The 22,984-nt window shown below is 37.3% G+C and overlaps 1 protein-coding gene across 2 annotated transcripts in view; it reads left to right on the top strand.

The window, feature by feature from the left end:
* Window positions 1–22,984, top strand: part of MAP3K21 (mitogen-activated protein kinase kinase kinase 21) — a 41,152-nt gene that overhangs the window by 1,359 nt on the left and 16,809 nt on the right. For both annotated transcript variants that reach the window (XM_065680260.1, XM_065680261.1), the window contains exons 2-3: window positions 17,010–17,190; window positions 22,154–22,302. In XM_065680260.1, coding sequence (XP_065536332.1) covers window positions 17,010–17,190; window positions 22,154–22,302 — 330 coding nt within the window. The remainder of the gene's footprint in view (window positions 1–17,009; window positions 17,191–22,153; window positions 22,303–22,984) is intronic.

Raw genomic sequence — 22,984 nt, 5'->3', positions numbered from 1 at the left:
GTTGTGTAGTCCTAGCTTTCAAAAGTGCCTTGAAAGGGAAAGTTTTAATAAGGGCATTGCTTCTTTTTCGCTGCCAATCGTATATATTTCTGGTTTAGATTGCATGCATTTAGTATGCGTAAAATTTACCCGCTTAATGAATATCGTGGCAGAAAAGACAATAGCATAAGAACAGTAGAAACTCTCGTGCAGTTGCCAGATTTGCTTTCAGCTGTTGGCATGGACAAAAGCACCTGAAAGAGTGAGGGAGTTGCTCAGTTCGTGCTTTGATGAATCCTTGGTCCATATGTAGATGCAAGAGCTTCTAAGATTTTGGCAGCTGTGATGCTGGATGGCTGGCTTACCAGAATAAAGTGTTTATAACTTGCCATTATAGGTGTTTTGAATTGGTGACCTGAAAGTGGAAATCTATGTATTTCCATAAATGTTTGAGGCCATCTCAACTCTCTTTCCTTTTTGTTCTTAGTTGCCAAATACCCAGCAATATGTTACTCTCTTTTTCTAGTTAGGAGTCGTTAAGTGGTCTAGTAGAAATAAAAAAAAAAGCTTCATTCAAGTTTAAAGCACTTTATTTAAAAGGCCTTTGCAAGTGTGTCTTGAAGGTCATCATGCATGGACTGTTAAGACAAGGGCTCAGTCATGGGACTGTTGCTAAGGGTCCTTTCACTATTTGCTTGATAAAGAAAGGACCTAGCACAGCTACGTTTGTGGTTCTGTTTTTAGCACAAGATAATGAACTTTTGAACCAGCCGTTAGGGTGATGGCCAACACCTTAATTTCTAGGAAGTTGTCTGTAGGCAGCTTGTACCCTCCTAGTTTGCTGCTGTGTTTGGCGAGGTGTTGTACCTTGAGTATTTAGTGGCTTTCCTCAGATAAAGTAGGTTGCTGCATGCTGGCCTTCTAAGGTGACAATGGCAAAGTTCATATCTGAAATCAATTCATAACCCTGCCGTTTAGTGTAGCGCCTAGAGCTGAGTTGGTTACTGCTGTGAGCTGATTACTGTTATTATCTGTGTATGTGGGTAATGGCAAAGCATCTTAAAATCTTCTGATTATAACCTCAGCATATGGGCCTCTTCCCTGGTTTCATTGCTATCTCCTGTTGCACATGCACTTAACTTAGTTTTCTCACCCATGTGTCTCAACCTTGGTGAAGTTTGAAGACAGTACTGAATGCTAAAGAGAATCCTATCATACAACTAGATGGTAGCATTGGAAGACAATGGTTTGCTAGTGGTATAAGATACTATGGTAATTAAGCTCAGTAACATGCGTTTAAAGTTTCTGTAAATCGTGACAGTATCACCCGTTCTGTTAACTCATCAATTCATCAAAGATTTCCCTTCATTCTTTCTCTGTAGTCTTTTCCAGTCTTGCACAGTGGGAGTGGAAAGCTGCTAGGGTTGACTGGCTTGCTTAGTGTGGATATTAACAGTTCAGCAGTGGCTACAGTTGCAAGATGGGGATCTAGCCGCACTCCTTCCTCAACTGCTCACCCCTGCTTTCTATGAACTGCTGATGGTGGTGGCTCTGTCCTGGCCATTAGGCACCTCTAGGTAGTATACAGATGTATCAGTTTTGTGCTAGCTTAGGTACTTTGAAGGAATTTTTCTTTAGACAACGAATCAGAAAAATGACTGCCCTTAGCAGGGCAGAGTAAGGAATGCTCCCCAGACTATTTCCCTAGAAAATAAAAAAGAGCTAGTTTTTCCAGCCAGGGGCAGGGAGCCCCTTCTACCAGTGTATTTGATCCAGAAAGGATATATGTCTGGGCTTGCAATTGGCAGGCAATAGGCAAAGCAAGCATCTCAAAGGCAAGTGTGTTATTTCTCTCCAAGCAGTTTCATGGCGTTGGGACCTATAGGGCGGCATATCTAGCATAGTTTCACTGATGCTAAATTGACATGACTGGAGAGATGGTGCCACAAACAGAACAACCTTGAGAGCAGAGGGTTTTTGACAACAGTGACCATCTAGGTTTGTATGCCCAAGTTTCCTTTTGGGAGGTGGGAGAAAGTTGTTTCTGCCAAGGCAAGAAAAGGGAATTAAATAGATATTCAGATGTTTTCTGTATGGGAAAGAAAAGCTAACAAACTTGTATGTTAGGCTGAACAAATAAGTAAGGGGTAACTTGTGTTTTGTGGGTAGCAGTTCCTTCAGTTCTGGAGTCCATGTAAAATTATATTTAAAGATTATTCAGAAATAGACAAAACAAAGGTACAAAAACCACTTCTAGTTTTAGATATAGTAAAACATAGTAACCATGTCTTTACTCTTGATTTTCAAACTGGATTATCTGTGCAGGAGACATGGTGAGAAGTTTCTCTTAAAAAGCATGGTCTATTTTGAGAATAACTTCCTCAGAAGTAGTTCTTGTGTTCTTAGATACACTTTATAGATTATGAAGGTAATCTAAAATGTGAAGAAAAAAAAATTTGAAAGGTTTTGAAGTTTTTCAAACCAATGATACTGTGACTGAAAAGCAGATGTTTTATAAATTGTGAAAATACTTGAACGTTCTGAACTCTGTCTCCTGGGTACAAACTTAGCCTTGATTAAGTATGAAAGCTGATTATAAAACAGTTAAATTTTATTGAAAATAGAGACAGGAATTTGTAAGACTGGACACTAATAGTTACATCTGTCTTTTTAGCACATTTCACATGTTTTTCTGACTCTTTGAAAGGGCAACTTTTTTCCTCTGTGGGGGAATCAAATTGCTTTCTTCTGGGCAAGGACACACCATTAGTTACAAGACCTGTGGTTGTTTACAGGCTTGGTGCAGTCTCTCCTGATTCTTTTTTAATATTCTGAAGAAAGCTGATAATATATTCAGATAGAGTATGCAAGGGTTTTACTTTCTGAAGTCTAGTGTAGCGAAATCAGTTCATAATTCTGGGATTAATTTCAGACTGTGCAGGTCTTCTGCCTTAAAAAAAATAAAAAATAAAAATGCACTTTGTCTTGGGTGCACCAGCTTTGTGTACTTGTAGGAAGCCTTACAAGAAATTCAGAATATCTTGCTTATGGCATAGACCCATCCATGAATACGAAGTCAAGCACAAAGTTGATTCTGTGCAGATTATGTGTACTAAAACAGTGCTGATAAGGTACTCTGTGCTCATTTGTCATAGATGGATATAAGAATAGGGTTCAGTTTGCTGTAGCTTGCACCAGCTCCTCCAGCATCCCAGTGTCCTCTGCAGCCCTCAGCTGTCTGAAATGTGCCGAGTTTATATTCTTTTTTGAAATTGTCGAGGACAGCCTGAGTTTCAAAGATCGTTGAATAAGACTGTGGATGTGACAATGCTAATGAGTGCAATACTTGAAATCTGAGGGAATCAGACATACAAGAGAACAGTGAAACTGAAATTGGACAGTCCACTTTAACATTCTTCAAACTAGTCTCATGAAAAGCAGTCAGAAAATAGAAATCACTGGGTTTTAAAACCTCAAAAGGAAGTGCAGTGTGGTTTGTCAGAATTGTTGAATCAGTTGTTCTTGATGATGGAAGCTGTCTTGGAGTTTGAGAAAAGCGAGAACAAATTATCTCTGGTTCTTCGCTTTTACAAGTTATTTGCAGTAGAATTGCTCATGTTACTCTACTAAATATCTTTACAATACGTTAGAGATGTTTTCAGGAATTTGTTAAAACTGCTTTGTCTCTGACTTCTCCACCTAGCAACCTTAGGCTGTCTGTTCAGGGAGAGGAAGAGAAAGAAAGTAGGGTTAAACCTGTCATCTTCTGAACTTATTTTACTGCTTGGGTGCATAATTTCTCTCTTGACTCTGTTTTGAAGAGGGAAGGCTTGCTCACATGACAAGTAGAGCTCTAAGGATTACTTGTGTATTACGAAATATTTGAAATTCAGAATCTTCAATTGTATGGTTACCAAGAAAATTAAACATTAAACTCTATTACCGTTGTCTTTGGTAGTTCTGAGGGAGAAAGGGCTTTTCAGCAGACTTGAACTTCAACCTAACTTTCTGTGGAAATAAAGTTCCAAGATGAACTCTAATGGCAGTGAAACTTGGAAAACTAGGGGTATGTATTCGGCATCACCCTCTCCTCATGGTGCTTTCAGTTGTGGAACTTCTGCTCTGCTGTTCTGGTCCACATCCCTAGTGTCCCCTCTGGGCTGAGCCTGGTTGTCCCAGGGTGGCCACCTCCATCCAGTACTGGGTGACTCCTGCACCTCCTATGGCAGGCTGCATACGCTGTAATTGGTTTGGAACTGCGTGTATTGCATAGCTAGCTGCTAAGCTCCTGCTGGCTGGCCTCTCTGAGCTCTGGAGAGCAATGAACTTACAGAACAAAGTGGAGCTCCTCTTTGGTAAGGCAACTGACTTTCATAAAACCCATAGCAACCTTATCTCTGAGAACATGGTATCACTTTGACAAATGTCAGTCAGATAAAATAGTGGGACCAGAAGTTATTTAGCAGTTTAAAATTATTATGCTGTAGTTTTCCATGGTGTGTTCATATAGGAAGTCATGGTACTTTAATGCTTGTACTATTCTTAATGACTTAAATTGCATAACGATAAAAACTGTTCCAGGTACACCAGCTTCCTATCCCTTCTCTATGAGTGGCAGTAGCCCTGCCTTGTGCTTTGCTGTAAAGATAATGCCGCAGCATTACAACATAAAAACTGGTTATACATCCTGAAGAATGTGGAGATGTGTAGCAGGAAGGAGCTGTAGTTTTAATAACCTTGTCCACTTAGTATTCTTAAAAAAAAAAAAAAAACCCACAGAAAAACAACAAAAAACCCAAAACAAAACCACAAAAAACCCCACATCAAACCACCCTTATGCGAACTGTGGTAGGATTACAGAATTTTGTCAATTTGGGAAGCAGCATCTCTTTTGAAGGTAATGGTTTATTAAAAGTTAGCATGCCATTGAATTCTAGTAAGTTTCTCTTTTGAATATAATTATGTCACATGAAAGTGTTCTACTTTGTTTCACAAAACATTGTGCCCAGTAATTTGTTTCATTATTTGATGCGTGCTCAAACTGTGTAGATAGGGATTTTATTTTTTTTTTAGAGACCCTGAAGGCAGGTTGGATTTTGTGGGAGCAGCAAATGCTTAGCAGCCTTGGGCTATAATGTATCTTTTTACAGTTCATCAAAGGAGATGTTTTATGTTATGCTAGTATTATATTTACTTGGTATTTTTACTTGCAGCACATAAATATGTTGTATAGTTTATGTTCAGAAAGATGCTGGAATTCAAGAAAGAGCAGTTCTGAATAACTGATTGCTGTGGTTGTCTCAATCTGCAGTAGAAGTAACTACTGCTGAAATATCATAGCAGCTAATTTTCATTTGAATGATGTGTTCCAGCATTTAAAATTAATATTCAGGAACTTAGTGATTTTAATATTGTATCTGTCAAATGTAATTTTGTGAACTACTGCTGTGTAGCACAGTATTTGTTTGTACAGTCTATAAGCTTCCAGAGGAGGAGTAACATCCAGCAGTTATTTGTATATGAAGACTTAACTGCAGTAGCCATTTATTTCATGTCAGTCTCCTACCTTCTAAATTTACTACTGCTTGATGCTTTTCTGTATCTCTAGTCTGGACATTAACAAGTGGGAGAAAAATTGCTCTTCAGTTTAAAATGAGTTTTCTCAAAATTAATGAAGCTCAAGAGCATGTATAGATAGCCTTTAGTGATGAAAACAAGATTCTAGGCTGAAAAACCAGCTAAATGTAATTAAGTTAAAACACGGAACTTTTAATGCCCCTATTTATAACTGATTTTCAATACAGGCTTTCATTTTAATGTTTCCCAGACTATGTCCGTCTGACAACTGTAGAGTTGTTCCTTATTTGGTGTCGAGACTCTACATCTTTTAACAGGTAGGATTATTAATTCAAGAATAATATTATTTAGATCATTTTCTGAAGCTTACTTGGTTCGTTCTTCATGTCTTTCTCCTCTCCCTGTCTTTGTTCACTGTCTTTGTAAGACATCACGTGATCTGTTTTACAGCTGTTGGAAGATTTGGATTTTTCCTTTCTTCCTGCTCTGCACTGGATTCTTTCCTAGCAGGTTTCTGCAAGAGGTTTATTTATACCAATGTTTCTGTTGACCTCTTCATGCCCAGCAATGGGGAGTCTAGTCTGTGTGTCACATGTGCTGACCATCTTTTCTGAAAGAGAGTTCTGTTTTGGGGCAGGGTTAGAAGTTGAACTGTAGGGCTTTACATTAGAGTGTTTGTAATATTTGTATATTAGTGAAGACTTCAAGCATTACTTTCAGTTTGGTTTGTTTGTTTTCTTTTTAAAAAGCTGCTACCCTAAGGGTATGGTCACATTATAGCAACCTATTTCCATAGAATTTAATAGAATCATAGAAAAACAGGCAGCTAAGCACCTCCCATTACCTGTTAAAATACTTCTATAGTTTTGTTCATTTCCCGGAACAGTGAGAGATGAGTTTAACTATAACGCTCGTGCAATGAGGTATTGTACCTAAAACCAAAAAAACAAGCAAACAAATCAACAACAACAAAAACCCCAAATCAGAATGCAAAGTAGGGTTGGAAGTTGGGCATTGATAGTATTAGCCTAGCATCAGAAAAATTTGAGATATAACTGAGTTTCCAGTTAGATTTCTCCCCTTCCCCTCTTCCCACTCACTTGCCCCATCCCCCAAAATGAGGCTGCAAACACAATGCATGCCTCTGGACCTTCTCACCAAGTATTAAAAGTTCCATTAAAAAGTTATGTTCTGCAACCCAGAAATGCTGGTTTGTGGCTTCTTTGACCTTAGAAGAGAATGGCTTTTTGTTTGCAATCTGTAAGTTTTCTTATCACTAAGTACAAACTTTCTTCTAAACATGCTTCAGTGTTTCAAATTCTGAAACATGCTGGCCTTGAACAATGAACATTTGCAAGGAGTGTTTGCAGCATGGGTGATTTCTGTCCTTGAATATTATTTCTGATGGTTTCTTAAAATTGAAGTTCAGCTCAGTGACCTTCAGCAATAATGCTTCTAAAAAGTGCAGTGATTTTTTTCTTATTTTGAGTTTGGGGAGTGCTACTTTGGTTCGTTTTCTTTTTGTTTATTTAATTCAGCAGAGATGATCTATATGTAGATGCAAATATATTAAATGTATCTAATACCAGTGACCGGGTTGTCTATAGTAGCAGTACCAAAATAACAACTGGTGTCAGAAATGTACATTCGTGGGCTGACAGTTTAAAACTAATGTCACTATTTTTACCTTATTTGACCACATTACTGAGAGCTTACCTCAGATAAGGAACTAAAAGTAAGTGAATGCTTAAATTTTGACCCAGTTACTGCATCTTAAAGTCATGGGATGTATACGATAAGGTGGAAAAGTTACGTATTTGTATAATGTCACTGCAGAAGTATTCTTCCTTCTTGGAGCTTCCTGCCAAGTTTAACCTTTTTTTTGTGTGTGGGGTCATAGCTCCAGTTAAATCAGTCCTAGACATGCTAGTGTTGGCTACATAATCATGCTTTGTTCTCTTCACGGTGACTAAAATCTGTATTTTGGCAGGTGTGCTATTAACTTGGAGCTGATAAGTTAGCCGTCTCAAAAATGCAGGGAGTAACTGCTTCATTTCTGTGGTTCATTATGGGACGAATTAACCCTTGGAACTGGTTATATTTTAGTATCAAATGTTTGCGCAGTTTTGTGATTTTTTTTTTTTTTTCATTAGGCTCAGATGCCGGTATTCTCCCTGAAACTGACATTTATTTCCTTGTGTAAAAAAAAAAAAAAAAAAGAAAAAAGAAAAAAAAACTGTACTTTTAAACTCAGTACTGTTACAGTAGTTACTGAGTCAAAAGAGCAGGTTTTCCCTTCCATTTTCTCCTCCCAAGAGAAAGAAAGCACTGCCAAGTTTGCAGTTTTTATTTCAAAATAAGTGGTTTGCCTTTGCTGTTAAAGAAGATTAGGGTTCTTGGAAACACACACTCCTGAGGGGGTGTTCCTCAGCTACTGAAGAAACTGCAAGGATGGAATGCAGCAATCCTTCTACTCCTTCTACCCCACAGAATGTTTTAATTTTTCTTCTCCCTCCTAAGTATTTTTTTTTTTATTAAAAAAAAAAAGTTGTCTCAATATTTGTCTGTTTGTTGCAGGGTGGGTTTTTTTTTATGTTTGTTGTTTTGTCTTCCCTCCTTTGTTTTGAAACAGGTTGTTTGGCAAAAATCATTTTAAATCAGTAAGATTCTTTCAAACACTGTGTAAAAGAAACTTGGAGCCTAATTCAGAATTCTTTATGGAGTGTAATCTATTAAAATTCCTTATATAAATTATATTAAAGGAGTTTCATGTCAACTGATGGGTTTGAAGGAAACTAAACTTGACTAAGCATCTACAATCAGTGTTTGGTTTCATAACAGAGGGCGTATGTGAAGGGTTTAAGAATTTTTTTGCCTTCAGTTTATTCAACTGGTTCTTTTCAGTAGTAAATTTTTTCGGAGGTGACTTTACAATGAAAAAAGTAGCAAAGCTGGATTCTATCTCTACATCTCTGACTAAAGCTAGATGTAAAAGGGTAGCTCTATTAATTCTGAAATACTGCTTGTCTTCTCACTTAGTACAGCATCTGATGTGTGGCTTCATTGAGCAGCTGGCTATGCAAGGTTTCCCCACCCATCTCCAGGCACAAGTTTTCCCCTCTTCATGTGTCAGCAGAATCTCTGCTTGCATGGTCAGTAGCTCTGAGTTAAATCAGCTGAGGGATCCAGCAGAAAACTACTCTAAGCTGTTTATTTGCAGGCTTTATTTTTTGCTGAGCTGCTTGGCTAGTTGAGTCTCTCAAGACTAGCCAGTTGCTAGACTGCGAGTGGGGAGGGGAAGGTGTCAGGATGAGGGGTTATAACTGGAGAGGAGATTAAGATAAGTATTTTAGTGACAGCAAGCTCTTATGGCCTTGGTTGTGACATCAGCCTATACCCTTATGTTTCAGTTTGGGTAGTAAACGTCACCTTTAAAGGTAGAATGTGGTTTTAAGTGTTTTAAATGTTATTATGTATGTATTTATATTAAACTTTTCTAAACTTTAATTTTGAAGTGACTTTGTGTGATAAATATTTTAATTTCAGTGCATCAAATTCATTACTGTAGTGACAGGACAAGGGGTAATGGGTTAAAACTTAAACAGGGGAAGTTTAGCTTGGATATAAGGAGGAAATTCTTTCCTGTAAGGGTGGTGAGACACTGGAATTGGTTGCCCAGGGAGGTTGTGAGTGCTCCATCACTGGCGGAGTTCAAGGCCAGGTTGGATGAAGCCTTGTGTGGGATGGTTTAGTGGGAGGTGTCCCTGTCCATGGCAGGGGGGTTGGAACTAGATGATCTTGAGGTCCTTTCCAACCCTAACTATTCTATGATTCTATGAAATGCACCTTGATACAGATCACAAAAAATAAAGCAACAAGGAAGTACGTAATTGCTGAATGTAGTATGTTACAATCAGGAAAAGTATGCCAACTATGTAAATACTTCCGTGTATTCAGAAGCTGTGTATGCACCTGATTAGCTTGAAATATCCAATTGCATCAAGTCTTGTTCTATTTACTTAACCCTCTCCCCAAAAAGATACTATAAAGTATTCTTGGGGTGGGTTTTTTTGGTGTGATTTTTTGTTGTTGTTGCTGTTGTTTTAATTACATCTTGAAAAAGTGATTTGATTAACGATAGAATGATAACTGGTTAGCTCTGAAGGAAGGTAACCTTTGTCACCTCTTGCCCCTGGATGCTATTTTTGGGATTATGAACCTCAGCTGCATTGCCTTGTTGAATTCTGTGTGTTGTATGGCATATATTGATTTACTTTGTTTTGAAAGGAATGCCTAGGTCTTGAATTTCGGGTTAGGGAAGTGATTAATATGTTTTCTGAAAGCTTCTGTTGGAGGAAACTGTACCTGATACATTATATGTTGGCTAAGACTCCTTTTGCAGTTTGAATAAAAAAGCTTTACTTTTCTTTACATTTTGTTTCTTTAGGAACAGGAAGGAGTTCTTTAAAAAAAAATAAATCACTATTTCATAACGAAGGTGTTGTTCTTTAAAGAACAGGTACACAGCCACTTTTTTCTGTAGAGTTTGAAACTAGAAGAATACTTTAGGCATGACTGATTCACCACCTAACTATTATTGCTAGTTGTTCTTAGGATTTCTTTCTGATCTGCCTGCATTTTGGTCACTTACTGCTTTGTAAAAACTAATAGGAAGCAAAGAAGAAAGAGCTTAAAAGAAAGTAGTTGCTATGTCAAGTAAGTAGGGAAGTTTCCTGGTAGGTGCTGCATAACTGAGTGGTTTCAGTTTTAAAGCGAAGTTTCAGTGTTGACTGATTTCCATGTAATTGTAAAATTATGGAGGAATTGCTGTAATGAAGTAACTTTTCTTAAGTGTAAAGTGTAATATTTAAATAGGAGAACTAAATAATTTATTAAGCAGAGTGCTTGAGAATGTTTAGTGTACGGTCTGCTTTTGATTTTTTTGCTGATGCAATATCCAAATCCTGCCTTTTTCAGAATTTACTGGTGATTTACTGTTTAAATGAATATTTGAATATATAATTACAAACGCTTGTTACCTCTGGTACTTCCTCTTACTGCACAATAGAAACTTCTGTTTTGCATTACAGAACTGTATGAACAGCAAGTGAAGCGCAAATGGCAGGCAGTAAAGTAACTTGTAGCATCTGCAGCCTGTGCCAGTAACTTGTTAAAACTGCTTCTTTCTCTCAAGTTTCCATTTGCCCAAAGTTGCTTTAATAATGGTTATTAAAGAACTGAAGGGAAAGCGAAAAATGGTGATGCAAGGTGTGTTGAAGCTGTTGAAATCTCTCATCCCTCTTTCTTTCCTTTTCCCTCTGTTTCCTCCAGACAGTCAGGTGACTCCCTGCCGTTTTCATGCTTTGGTGGTTTTCTTGTGCCACATATCCCACTGTGGGATGTGTTTTTCATATGATGTTGGTGTGTATTTGTCAATTCATGCTGTCAAGGACTTTTTGTGTCCTGTCTTGTCTTGTTTTGGCTTTCCAATTGGGAACACTTTGTTCAGGCTTTTTTTTTTTTTTAATATATGTTGGCTTATGTGAGGTAGGTTTTAGGGTTTTTTTTTGTTTTGTTTTGTTTTTTTTTTAAGCTAGATGATGTTAGACGGATACATATAAGAGCAAACTGCTGCTTTCAGTTTAATATAAAAATTACAAAATGGTTATATGTCTGCTGTAAAGGGATGTAGATGACAGAGGAGTATCCCTGAAATAAGAGAAAGGCCTCCTACATACATAATCAGTGTTTAAAGGATGAAATTCCCTTGCTGATGATGAGCTCTAAACTTAATCTATCAAGATAATCACCATCTGACAGGTAACTGGTTACAGAGATAGCATCTGTTATCCTGATAGCCCATAGGAGAAAAGAAAGGTATTTCAAAAGCATGTGCTGTAGAGGCAAATGCGTCTTATTTTGTGTGTGTTAAAGATGTTCTGATCAGTTAATGTTTTCACTGTGTTAGTTGATTTGTGGTTTAAAAGCTGGGCATGGCTTCTATAAGCAGTGTTGAAATTTTAGTTTCTAATTACAGTCAGAATCAACAACTCAAAATAATGGAGGTGTGTCTCTTGATATTGATAAGGGATTGTGTCTCCTTAACTGAATATGCAATGCTTAGTAAGGGTATTTTCTGCCTGTTAGTTCCCAGGTAAAGATACAAGGTTGCCCTGCTGGTTTTGTTGTGTGTTGATTCAGTGAATTAACAGGAACCAAGATTGACTTGCAAACATTTGAAGAGGGAACTTACTGGGTGTGTGGGGTACATGACACACAGGACAGTAGCAGCATTGTCTGGAAAATCTTTATTTGCAAGTAGAGGTGTATAGTATAACATCTTTCTTTCTGGTATTCTTTAAGGATACCTTTATCAGTGGTGGTAAATGTAGTGGACACAAAGGCAGTCTTACCTATAATCATTGTAATTTAAGTAGCTATACTGTTAAATAGCTTATATTTTCAAAAACCATGATAGCTATTTAGCAAACTGTAGATCAGGTAGCAAGAAGCAGTTAGTGGGAAATAACTGACTTGGAAAAATAAGGTTAACATAAAATTGCTTAACATTTTATTTTTATGAGTAACAAAGAATATGAAGAGGGTGTAGTAGAAGGCATAAAGGTAGTGTAAAGATGATAGGAAGGATACAAAGGCCTTGAGTATTTCAGGATTATTTTTTTTTTTTTTTTTTTAAGTTTCAGCACTAAAAGGTAGTTTAAATTCAGTACACCTGAACTGTTCAAAAGGTGTTCAATACTTTGGCTTGGCTTCTCCTAGAATACGTTATTTACTCAATTCGTTTAAATGGCTTGTAACAGAAAATGGTCACCTGAAAGTGCTGAAGTGCACTATGAAAAATAAATAAAACTGATTTTAACTGCATAAAGTCTGGATTTCAAGAGATTTTTCAAATGAAATGTTGTATTAAATGGGGACTCTAAGAGGTAAGGTTGGAGAAATATAATCTATATGTATTTAATAACAAAGAAAATTAAGACTGTAGGAAATAACCTGCATTGAAAGAGTAGCATTGAAGATCTTAGTGCTAGGAGGAGGTTTCCTGGGTGTGCTGCCAACTAAAAGGTCCCTCAGGCTTGCTGTAAATACTGTTTCTTAAGCTACATGAATTTTAAGAATTAAAAAGGAGAGAAGCTGAGGCAAGAATGTGAGCCTTTAAATTGAAATTATGCTTTAAACATAACGCTTGCAACTGAAATGAATACTTTCAGTTCCTCTCTAGACTTTCAGCTTAGTTCTGAAGGTAGCACTTGGGGTGTAGTTCTTGTCCTGTCTGAATTTGGAAGAGCAGGCATATACCCCATGAATTTGTTTTGTTGAGATGTGCTCTCTTCTATTATTTCTTGACCAGTTACAGCCTATCTGTCTGTATGCAGGCTTTCATTTCAGTTTTAATTTCCCCAATAAAATTTCAATTAAAGCTTATAAGAAAATAGAGCAGAGAAGGTACCTCTTTTCCAAATCTGGCCAGACCCAGGCTGCCACTTCATGTATCTCTCTCTGACCTGAGCTGCTGCAGTTTGTCTCTTACCCTTTGCTCCCTGTAGCTCAAAGCATGTTACTGCCAAAGGGGGGAGTTTGGCGATGGAGTGATGAGAAAGGAATGGCAAAGAAATAGGTTGGGGGACTGTAAGAGTTTGGGTGGGATTTTACTAAGACTTGTTCCTCATTTTTAAGTCTAAATTCTGTGCCTTTCCTGACTGATAACAGCTTGCATGGGACCAGTAGAGTTTAGGCAGAGAGATACTGCTGGCTCTGTTTAAGTAAGAGGAACATGGACTTGGGAAGTACCACCTGGCTCAGCAGGTCCAGTTCCACTGCAGTCTTGGGCAACTGTATAAAAGATTTTATTTTTTAAGTGTGCAGAACATCTTATTTGCATACTATTACACCATAAAATACTTGCAGTATGCCATAAGGTTAGTAGAAAAAGAAGCCAGCTGTAACTCCCCACTCTGGTAGCACCCCACGCTTAGAGACATGAGCATGTCTCTAAGATGGATCAGGCAGGGTACCTGGGAGAGTATTTTGGCAGTAAGAGCACTGGTAGTGTAAGTCTTCATCCTGTTTCTAGATATGGCTAACTTCTGTTCTCATGACTTCTCACAGGCTTTGTTTAGCTTAGCAGAAAGGACAAGCTCTTCTGATTTTATGTAAATAAGACCTTACAGGATCCTAACTATTCTGTTTTCTGCATCTGCTTCAGTTTAATTTCCTGTTGTTGAACACGTGCAGTTCTAGTCATCCGGTATTCATATGAGGTCTTCTGCTTTGTACAATTCTACTGATACTTCCCTGTTTCTACTAAAAAAAATTCTTTTTAAAATTGCATAAGCTGCTTATGCAACAGTGTGTATCTGCTGATTTTCCTTCTGTTATCTGTATTGTTAAAGAGCAACAGCTTTGTTACGGTTGCATTTAGACTCCTCGTATTCTTGGTGCACTGTCAAAAGTGTCTTGAATTTTTCGAATATGCATAGTGTCATGTCTTCTGATTCTAATACAACTTTACTGCGTAGCATTTGTATGTTTTCATTGTTTTCTGACTTTAGGATTTTGTGCTTTTATCTTCAACTTGTTAATTTATTTTTCATGGAGTTATTGGAAAATAACATGCAATAACATCTCTTCATTCCCCAGCTAAACATGGCTCTGGGCATGCACTGTCTCCTGTATTCAAGCAGTGCTTGATACACAGAACCCTAACTTCTGCTTCTGTTGTGCTGATAAATTTACTCTCCTCTTGATCTTATTGCAGAAAGGTAGAGTCACAAAGGGGGAGGTGTGCTAAACTCAGAATTGAGTTGAAAATGGTGTTATCAATAGGAATCATACGTGGCCTTAAAATACTTAGTCAAATATTTGTTTCTGGCTGTAGTATGTGCAGTATTTGGATAATAGTCCAAGGTGGAGTTTTATGTTAATTTGATGCAAAGTAGTCTGCACTTCCAACTTAGTCTCCTTCTCTTAGATTTTGAGTAATTCAGAAACTGTGATAGTCTTTGGTTTTGCTAATGTCAAAATAAAGGAGGTGGTCATAGGCTTTTCCTACAGTTCTGCATTTCTGATCTCAGTTTTTTTGGTAGGTATGAATTTAATTTCAAATAGGCTTTGTACTTTTAAATATTTTGGGCTGTATTTGCCAGCAGTAAAACACTTTGTATGAACTTTTTGAGGAAAATGAAAGTCTGAAAAATGTTAAAACAAAAAGTGCTAAACTGTTTCTTGCCTAACTTAACACTGCAGGTATATTGGAGCCTGAAAAGGCAATTTAAAGTATTTGGAAAAGAAACAAGTTGGGGCTGAATGAACAGAGGAAGCACAAGATTGCAAAATGACTTGCAGGTTAGCAGCCAGCAAGGGCCAGGCTACTGTGGAAGTGGCAGAAGGATGCTATAGTAAAGGTTGCTAGGCTACTGTGAGGGAAGCACTTCTGGAGCACTGCTCAGCTATGCTGAGCATTTTTACTACCTAGCTGCTAAGTAATCTGTGTATAGTATTGCTGTTTTTCTGGCTACCGGCCGGAAAGGGAAGTTTGGACTGCTAAGAAACATTGCCCCTTTGTAGGATGAAACTTGGTCATATGCCAGTTGTTACCTTTTGCAAGACTGACTGTTTTTGGTTTCGGTCACATTGACTGGCAAGGAATGTCAGGAATTCTGCCGAACATGTTTGAAATGGAATAGCAAACAATAGGTCTTTGATTCAGTATTAAAGTATAAAAACTCATTAATTTAACTTGTTCTGGTGGTGCTGTCTGGTGAGCTCTTGGTCTCTCTACCATCCTGGCTTTCATTTCTGCTGCTCTTTGTTAAGAAGCTTACTTAAAATAGAAAGCGAGTTCTTTTCATCTGGATTTGTGTCATTTTTGGAATATTTGTAAGAGTGTAATTAATCTGCACCAGTAAAAATGCAATTTTTTTCAATTGCATATGCAAGGTCATCAGTTTTTCTTCAGTGAGGGAGGGTAATTCTGCATCTGCTTTTTTATTAACGAGTTCCCTGTACTGTGTTTTGCAGTACATGTAGCTGGAAATACATGCATTTATGATTCTTCTTATTTGTCATTTAACCTTTGATCTTTGTTCCAGGAGATCATTTTAACAGTTAAAGCTAACAGTTACTAGCATAGACATCATGGAGGAACTGCATATTGAATTAAAATTAGGGTGTATTGTTACTGATGTTTGTTTGTATCTGTTGTCTCTCTCTTGTTGGCTCTAACACAATAACCCAGTTCTCTTTTCTTGTAATGCACCTTCACAAAATAGTGTTAAAACTCTGCCAATACTGTTATGAACAAGTCAGATGCTGAATGCATACTGTAGGCTGCAACACAAAAAAAGAATAATTTACTCTTTAACATGTCATGTTAATGGATGTCATGTAACATGGATTTAATGCAAGTCTAGTATCCTGTTGCCAGTGGGGGACTCCCAAGGTAAGCTAACTCCACTGGTATATAGTCTCCCGACTTGTACTGATTCATGATCTAGGGATTTCTTGAACTTAAATCCATTTTTAATTTTTTTTTTAATATAGATGTTCTTTACAGAGTTGTCTTCTGTGAATTTGTATAGGCACTGTTTAAATCTATTTAAAATAATAGTATTCACATACTATGCCAAGAATTCCAAAGTTCACCTACCTGTGTGCTGTGTGAACGACTGCCACGTGTTAGATTCTTATCTGCTAATTTTGCTCAATGATGTCCGTTTCTTGTGTTGGGAAACCATAAACAATTGCTACCTACAGCTTTTTTTTGTTCCATTGGTGGTGGTATAGATTCTGTTCTCAGATGTTTCTTTTCCTGGTGGAAGGCTCCTTGTCTATTAACCGTTCCTTTTACCTGTGGATATACTGTTTTGAGCACCCTGGTTGTGTCCTTCTCCATGCCTCTTTTAGTTGTTACACACTTTCTGAGATGAGTAGGAGCCAGGATTGGGTGTAGTATTAAGGATGGATTTTATGAACTGATACAGTGCATCCTGCTTGGTATCCAGGTGTCTTATAAGAATTCTTAACATTTGTTTTTGGTTTACTATTGCTATTTTTATTACCTCAGAATCTCATTCTAAAGTTAATACCTTTTTCACATCCTGTCATCATCTGTGGGGTATTAGTGTTTCGAGCTTTCTTGAATTTGTGTGCTTTACTTTACGTCTCTTTACAGTGGATTTCTTGTGCGAGTTTAATATCTACTCACAGAGTTGCATAAAGAACTTATGACACTGTAGGTGTTTCTCACTTTCATAGCTTAGAAAAGCTTAAAATTGTCAAAAACATTTTTCATGTTTGTAAAAAAAATATTTTTGCAACATTTAAAGTATCCGATTATCTGTGCGCTACAAGTTGTTTGTGAAATTAATAACAGGACTGGATATTTTTATTTGGTTCCTATTGCATTAATTTACAAACTCAATCTTTTGCAGTTTTGTTGCTAGAGAAGATGGAACATGATGATATTTGTAATAAAACTCTGAAGATTACAGACTTTGGGCTGGCTAGAGAGTGGCACAGAACAACCAAAATGAGTGCAGCAGGGACTTACGCGTGGATGGCTCCAGAAGTTATCAAGTCTTCCATGTTTTCTAAAGGAAGTGATATTTGGAGGTAAGAAGTTTGTCTGCTGAAGACTACGCTCAGTAGAACTGCGTTGATGTTTTTGAATTGTGTTTTTTTATGTGTGTTTGGCTTCCTAGGTTTTTGTCTCAACATATAGCAAGTATAGCTGTTCTAAGAAGTACGCTAATTTCTCAGCATTTACTTCATTTGATCTATCTGTCATTCATAATTTGCAAACTGGGGGAGGGAGAGGGAAAATAACAAGACTTTTTCTTTTTTTTTTTTTTTTTGCTTAAAGAAAGCAAGATATCATTAAGATTTAAAATATCTATTAAGATACCTAAGTATTTTATTGGATTCTTAATAAAAACAGCCATATGCTTTTAATACATTAATACATGATTCATCTTGTATTGGTATGTTTACTTTATATCAGATGTCTGAAAAGTCTCATAGTGCATAAAGAAATTGGAGCAGCCCGTTATTACCTTCTGTGTCTGATAAATAAAAATGAGTTGCAAAACAGAACTTTGCCAAATGCTAAATTAGTACTGGTTTTAGGAATCTAGAATGTGATCATGTGTAAAAGTGAACATCACGTCTGAGCTTTTATATTTATAGAGGTTTCACCTCCAGAAGTGGGAGTAAGGAGAGTGTATTTACTGCAAAATTGTTTTAACTTGCTCTCTAATTTTAAACTTGGGGAACTCCCTATATTAAATCTGTGAATTTCTCGTTAAAGACATTATCGTGGATCACATAAGTAATATGGCTCTCAATACCGGTGCTATTTTTGAGTGGTGTAGTGTGGGATACATGTATTGTAAAAAGTAATTTAAACTTTAGGTTTAATTTAGTTCTGTTTTGTGAGTGGGGAAGAAGCAGTGATTGCACAATAGGCTCTAAAAGCTGCTGTGCCTCACCCTAAAAAGTCGACGTTTCCTTTCTTTTTGAAATGTTTTCCCTCTGAAGGATCCAGGAGAGCTATTTGGGGAAGGAGGGAGAGTACTTGAATCTGTTTTCTCATGCTTTCTTATTAATTTTCTGTGTTGTATAGTTCTTAAATAGGGTCCTATTTTGCTTAGATGCCTGATCTTTTACAGCATGAAGTAACACTTTTGGTATTCTCAGGATGATTCTATATCTGCACTACTGTTTTGTGACACCCATTTGTCTTGTGTATGGAACCAATTTTCAGCATTTTGTTTACATCAGTTTAAGTTGATGCCCAGTTGAGAAACATCTTTGGCTTCATTCTTTTTTCCCATTCTTTCTTTTTTCTTTAATTTTCATATTTTATTTTTTTTTCTTTTGCGGGGTGGAGGTTGGGTGTAGGCGTTTCCCTAATCAGCTGTATTCCATGCTTAATTACAGGTCCTGTCCAGTCTTGTTGCTGTGATTTTAGGTATCTGAGGGGGTATGCTTTGGTGCAATTATTTTATATTCTGCTGCAACATTAGTTTACATTTTTGGAACCTACAGTATTTCTCTTCTTCGCCTTCTCTCCTGCACGCCTCTCTTGTAAAAATGTAAGTATTTAGCTTCATGATGGACATCTAACAGGAGAGGTTTTTAAGTAGAAAGGCTGTGTTGTACAGTATAGTTTAGACATTCTTGGCTTCTAAAGATTTTCTGCTTACTGCACCTTGATCTATTCTGTTGCTTATCTTTACTCTTTCTTCAAAAGAAATGCAAATAAAGAGTACCCTGTTTGTAGGAGTGCTTTTTGTTTTAAAAAGCATTCAGGTTACAAATTTTATGTAGGGGGGTCTCTAAGATAAGAGCACAGTATCTTTCAGGAAATTTCTGAACTTCAGGTACGCATAGTGAGTGCTGAGTCTCTGAAAGAAATCTGCAGACCTCTTACTGGAGGGAGGCTTTTGAGGCTGCTGGAGTACATTCACACTTGCTGATAGTTTTCCAGAATCGGCCAGTGCTTGGAAATGTTGTGGGTGTATTGTCACGCAGAGCCTTCTAGGCTGCATGTTCTTAGGTGTCTCCTAGATAGCAGAGCTGGTGTTTTTCAGGCCCTGCATGTATATTCTTTTGCTTCCCAAACCAGAGTTACAACGACTGCATTTATTATTCTTTGGCATATGCTTTCAAATTCCCAAACAAGAATTCCACTCTTTCAGGCCTACCCTTCCATCGATTGTCATACATTTCTTAGTGATACATCAGTCTTGGTTTTGTGTATGGAGCCTGAAAGTGCAAATATGCCCACAGATTTCCAAGTGCTGGTGGTGTGCTTTGGCAGTGGTCTTTACAGTAGCATGTGCCTCCATTGTACAAGCTCTTGGTGGAGCAAGGAAGCACTTGCTGCACAGCAGAATTAGCAGCTACTTTTGCCTGGCACATTCATGTAATTTTTAAGTGATTCATGTGGCAATGATTAGTAACCTTTGCTTTAGAAGATAGATTGTAAAATAAAATGAACTTTGAGAACTTTAATTACCTTCATTTTTATCAGCTTTTAAAATATGTAAAACCAGTAAGTTATTGCTGGAATGAGATATGGTAAGGCTTAAATTACATTTGACGGCAGGAGAATAATTTTTTATAATGAAAACGCTTAATATACTTTGAAAGATGTGTCGTTTTAGGATTTGTGATTTAAAAATTATTAATGAAAGCATATTATGCCTGTATTTTTGGCCTTTTGCTAAAGATGGAAAAGGATATGGCTTTTACTTTAAAAAAACCTATTTCTTAGAAGCTCTGGCTGTGTATATAGGGCAACTGTGTGTGGGCTGGTGAAATTTAATACTCAAAGTACCTACATCTGTACTTAATAAGTAGTTTTTGTCCTAGGTAATGATAGATTAGTACCTCCCAAAAACTCCAATGTGGCAGGACTAGAATGCCTTTAAGGTTCCTACCCTCAGTTTTCCCGCCCACCCCCAGCACCTGGCTCTTGGTATTTGGTACCAAGACTGCTCTCATTAAAAGAGATGCTTTCAAGCTATTAGTGTATTGGTCTGTTTAAAGTTTTACAACCATCTTCTTGGCACTCTTGAGAACTACTTAGGGTTAAAGGTTTGAATTGTAAATATAACTAAAGCTAATAGTGTCACAACTTCTATAAAAGGTGATTTCTATTTAGTTAAACTTACTGTCCTGCTTCAGAATTCACGTTAAAATATGTATAGAATAGGCTGAACAGGGGAATTCCTTGAATTAAGAACAGTCTACGCTTTCTGAGAGAGCATGGCATTATTTTTACACTTTCTTCAAGCTTACAGGTGCGATGTAGTTCAGAAGAATTCCTCCATTATACAGAAAATGTGTATGTACCTCAGGAAGTGTTGTGCTCTTGGCTGTCAGAAATACCAGTGATTTAAAACAAAATTGGAATTAATTCTTTTATCCTTCTTTGAGTATACAACCAAGTGCAGAGATCAGACTGGAAAAAAAATGGGGGAAAATTACTAAGAAGTCCAAGACTTCCTTTTCGTTGTTCTATTTCTGGGGGATAGACTGTATTCCTCAGCTGTTGTGTAACTGTTACCATTATAAATTCATCAGTTTTCTAAGACTTTACAATAGGCAAAACTTTGTAGATAAACAGAACGAAGATAAAACTGCTGATATTTATGCTGATTTTGCATAGTTTGTTGTTTTATTTATTAAAGTGATGTTGCAAGGTCTTGTGCAATACTGAATGACTTTTTCTCACTAAGGAAATCACGATAGAAAAACTTAATTAGTGTGCGTTGTTCTCACTGTCACATCTGCTGTAGTGGAGGTGGTATTTCTGGTGCTAAGGGGTATGTAGCCCTTATCTTCCCAGTGCTGTATGCATTTCTCCTCATGTAGGAGTGTTCAGTCCAGTCCTGCAAAACTTGGACATAGTTTCTTTATACACCTGGAGAAGTAGGGCAAAAGCATTCCCTTTGCCTGCTCACTTTACTGTTCAAAAGCAGCAATAGGTTGTCCTTCATATCCTTGTTCTACAGGTAGTGGTTCCCTGTCAGGAAGAGAAGGCTGGGCAGGAGGGAAGAAATAACCAAACCCAGTTGTAAAGTCCACGTTAGGATTACATTCTAAAAGGAGTAATTCCTGCTTCCACAAAAACTACTGTGAAAGCTGTGATTTAAACAGCTGTATCATTTCAGTGGTGGTGGAATAGGAGCTCTACAGCAACAGCAGTGTGAGCACGCTGTCTCAGCCTTCTTGGGGCTTGGGTCATTTGAGCAAGCCAAGCATTGAGCATACAAACTGAAAGAAGGTAAAAGCAACACCCAGCTCTTCTGGAGTGGAGAGCATAGCATAATTTTTTATGATTAATGTTGCTGTAATAGGAATTCCTATAATCTTTGATTTCTGTACCTGATGCTGAGAAAAGTTCTCATCATGCTACCACCTTTCACTGGAGATGATGTTGTTTCGTTTGGGTTGGTTTTTTTGTACTATGGAGGAATTAATTTTGTGTGAATAATCATATCTCAATCTTGTTGCATCTTCTGTGGGAAGTGAAAAGTTAACAGCCATTTATATACGACACACACAGAATTAGAAATGCAAACTTGCAAAGAAACCTGGGGCTTTTCTGGTGTTTCCTATTACTATAAAAAAAGGGGGGGGGGGCAAAAAATTTTAGGTAAATTGTCGTGAAATGTTTGGAACAGGGAATGGCCTGAATGCTCTGCTAAGGTTTTCTTTTTTGCTTTGTTTTGTTGATTTTTGGTGGGGAGAAGGTCGCTTGTTTTCCTGTCATTCAGACTTCTGATTGAGTTATGTAAATGGTACTGGCATTTCTATAGAAGTGACTTCAGGCTACATTTTGAATAGGAGTGCAAGCCAGTCTTGCAGTCACATCCAATTTGGTTAATCGCTAATTAGTGGAAAGGAGCAAGATGACTAAAGTAGACGTGTCTCTTAAAGGTATTCACCTTTGATACAGGAAATCCTCATGAATTTCAGTACATGGTTGGACAGATACGTGTTTGTTCTTGAGTAAACAGTGTGTCAGTACTTGGAAAATAACTGTTAAAACCATTACCTTTTGTAGTTATGGAGTGTTGCTGTGGGAACTGCTTACAGGAGAAGTTCCTTACCGTGGCATCGATGGCCTTGCTGTGGCTTATGGAGTTGCTGTCAATAAGCTTACTTTGCCCATTCCATCCACCTGCCCTGAACCATTTGCAAAACTTATGAAAGGTACCTGTGTTGTTTCTTCCTATCTATTTAAATAGTTGTGTTCTGGGGGTGTGTATCTTTGCCTGTAATAGTCGTGGGGTTTTAAAATAAACACCCCCTTTGATAATGTGCTGTGTACAAAGTGTTTTGGTTTTCTTTAAACAGCGGTCTGGTGTTAGGGACAGTTGAATGTGTTTCTGAGGAAGTCATACAGTATTACTGTGTACTGCTTAAGTTCTTCAGTAGTGACAAAGTATGTGTTCTTTTTGCTCTGGTTTTCCTTTTACACTCAAATTGCATTCATTTTGGTAAGCTACAGGATATACTACAGATCAATACAAGATCAAGATTAAAATCCCAAGGGGAACAACTGTAAATGCCATTTTTTTTCCCCTGTTATTTCTTACTGAGTAACAAAAATGTTGTGGAAATAACTTTAAAGAGAACAAATTTTGTATGCTAATGGGTGTTTCCTTGTGTTTAATGAATTTCTTTACCTTTTATATGTGTCCCTTCTGTGCAGTACTGTTAGCTTTGCTATTTCAGATCCTAAAGACAGAGATGAAAAAAATTGACTATTAATACAAAAACAGCCCTGTGAGTACAGGTAGGTAGATAATCTCTTCTGTAAACAGAAAATGGAACTAGGGGAGCCTAGCAAGTAAAGGGAAGACATTAGAACTGTAAGAACAATAGCAAGTAA

Source organism: Lathamus discolor, chromosome 5 (assembly GCF_037157495.1).
Source record: "Lathamus discolor isolate bLatDis1 chromosome 5, bLatDis1.hap1, whole genome shotgun sequence".
Taxonomy (NCBI): domain Eukaryota; kingdom Metazoa; phylum Chordata; class Aves; order Psittaciformes; family Psittacidae; genus Lathamus; species Lathamus discolor.
This window is presented reverse-complemented; position numbering and strand designations above follow the sequence as displayed.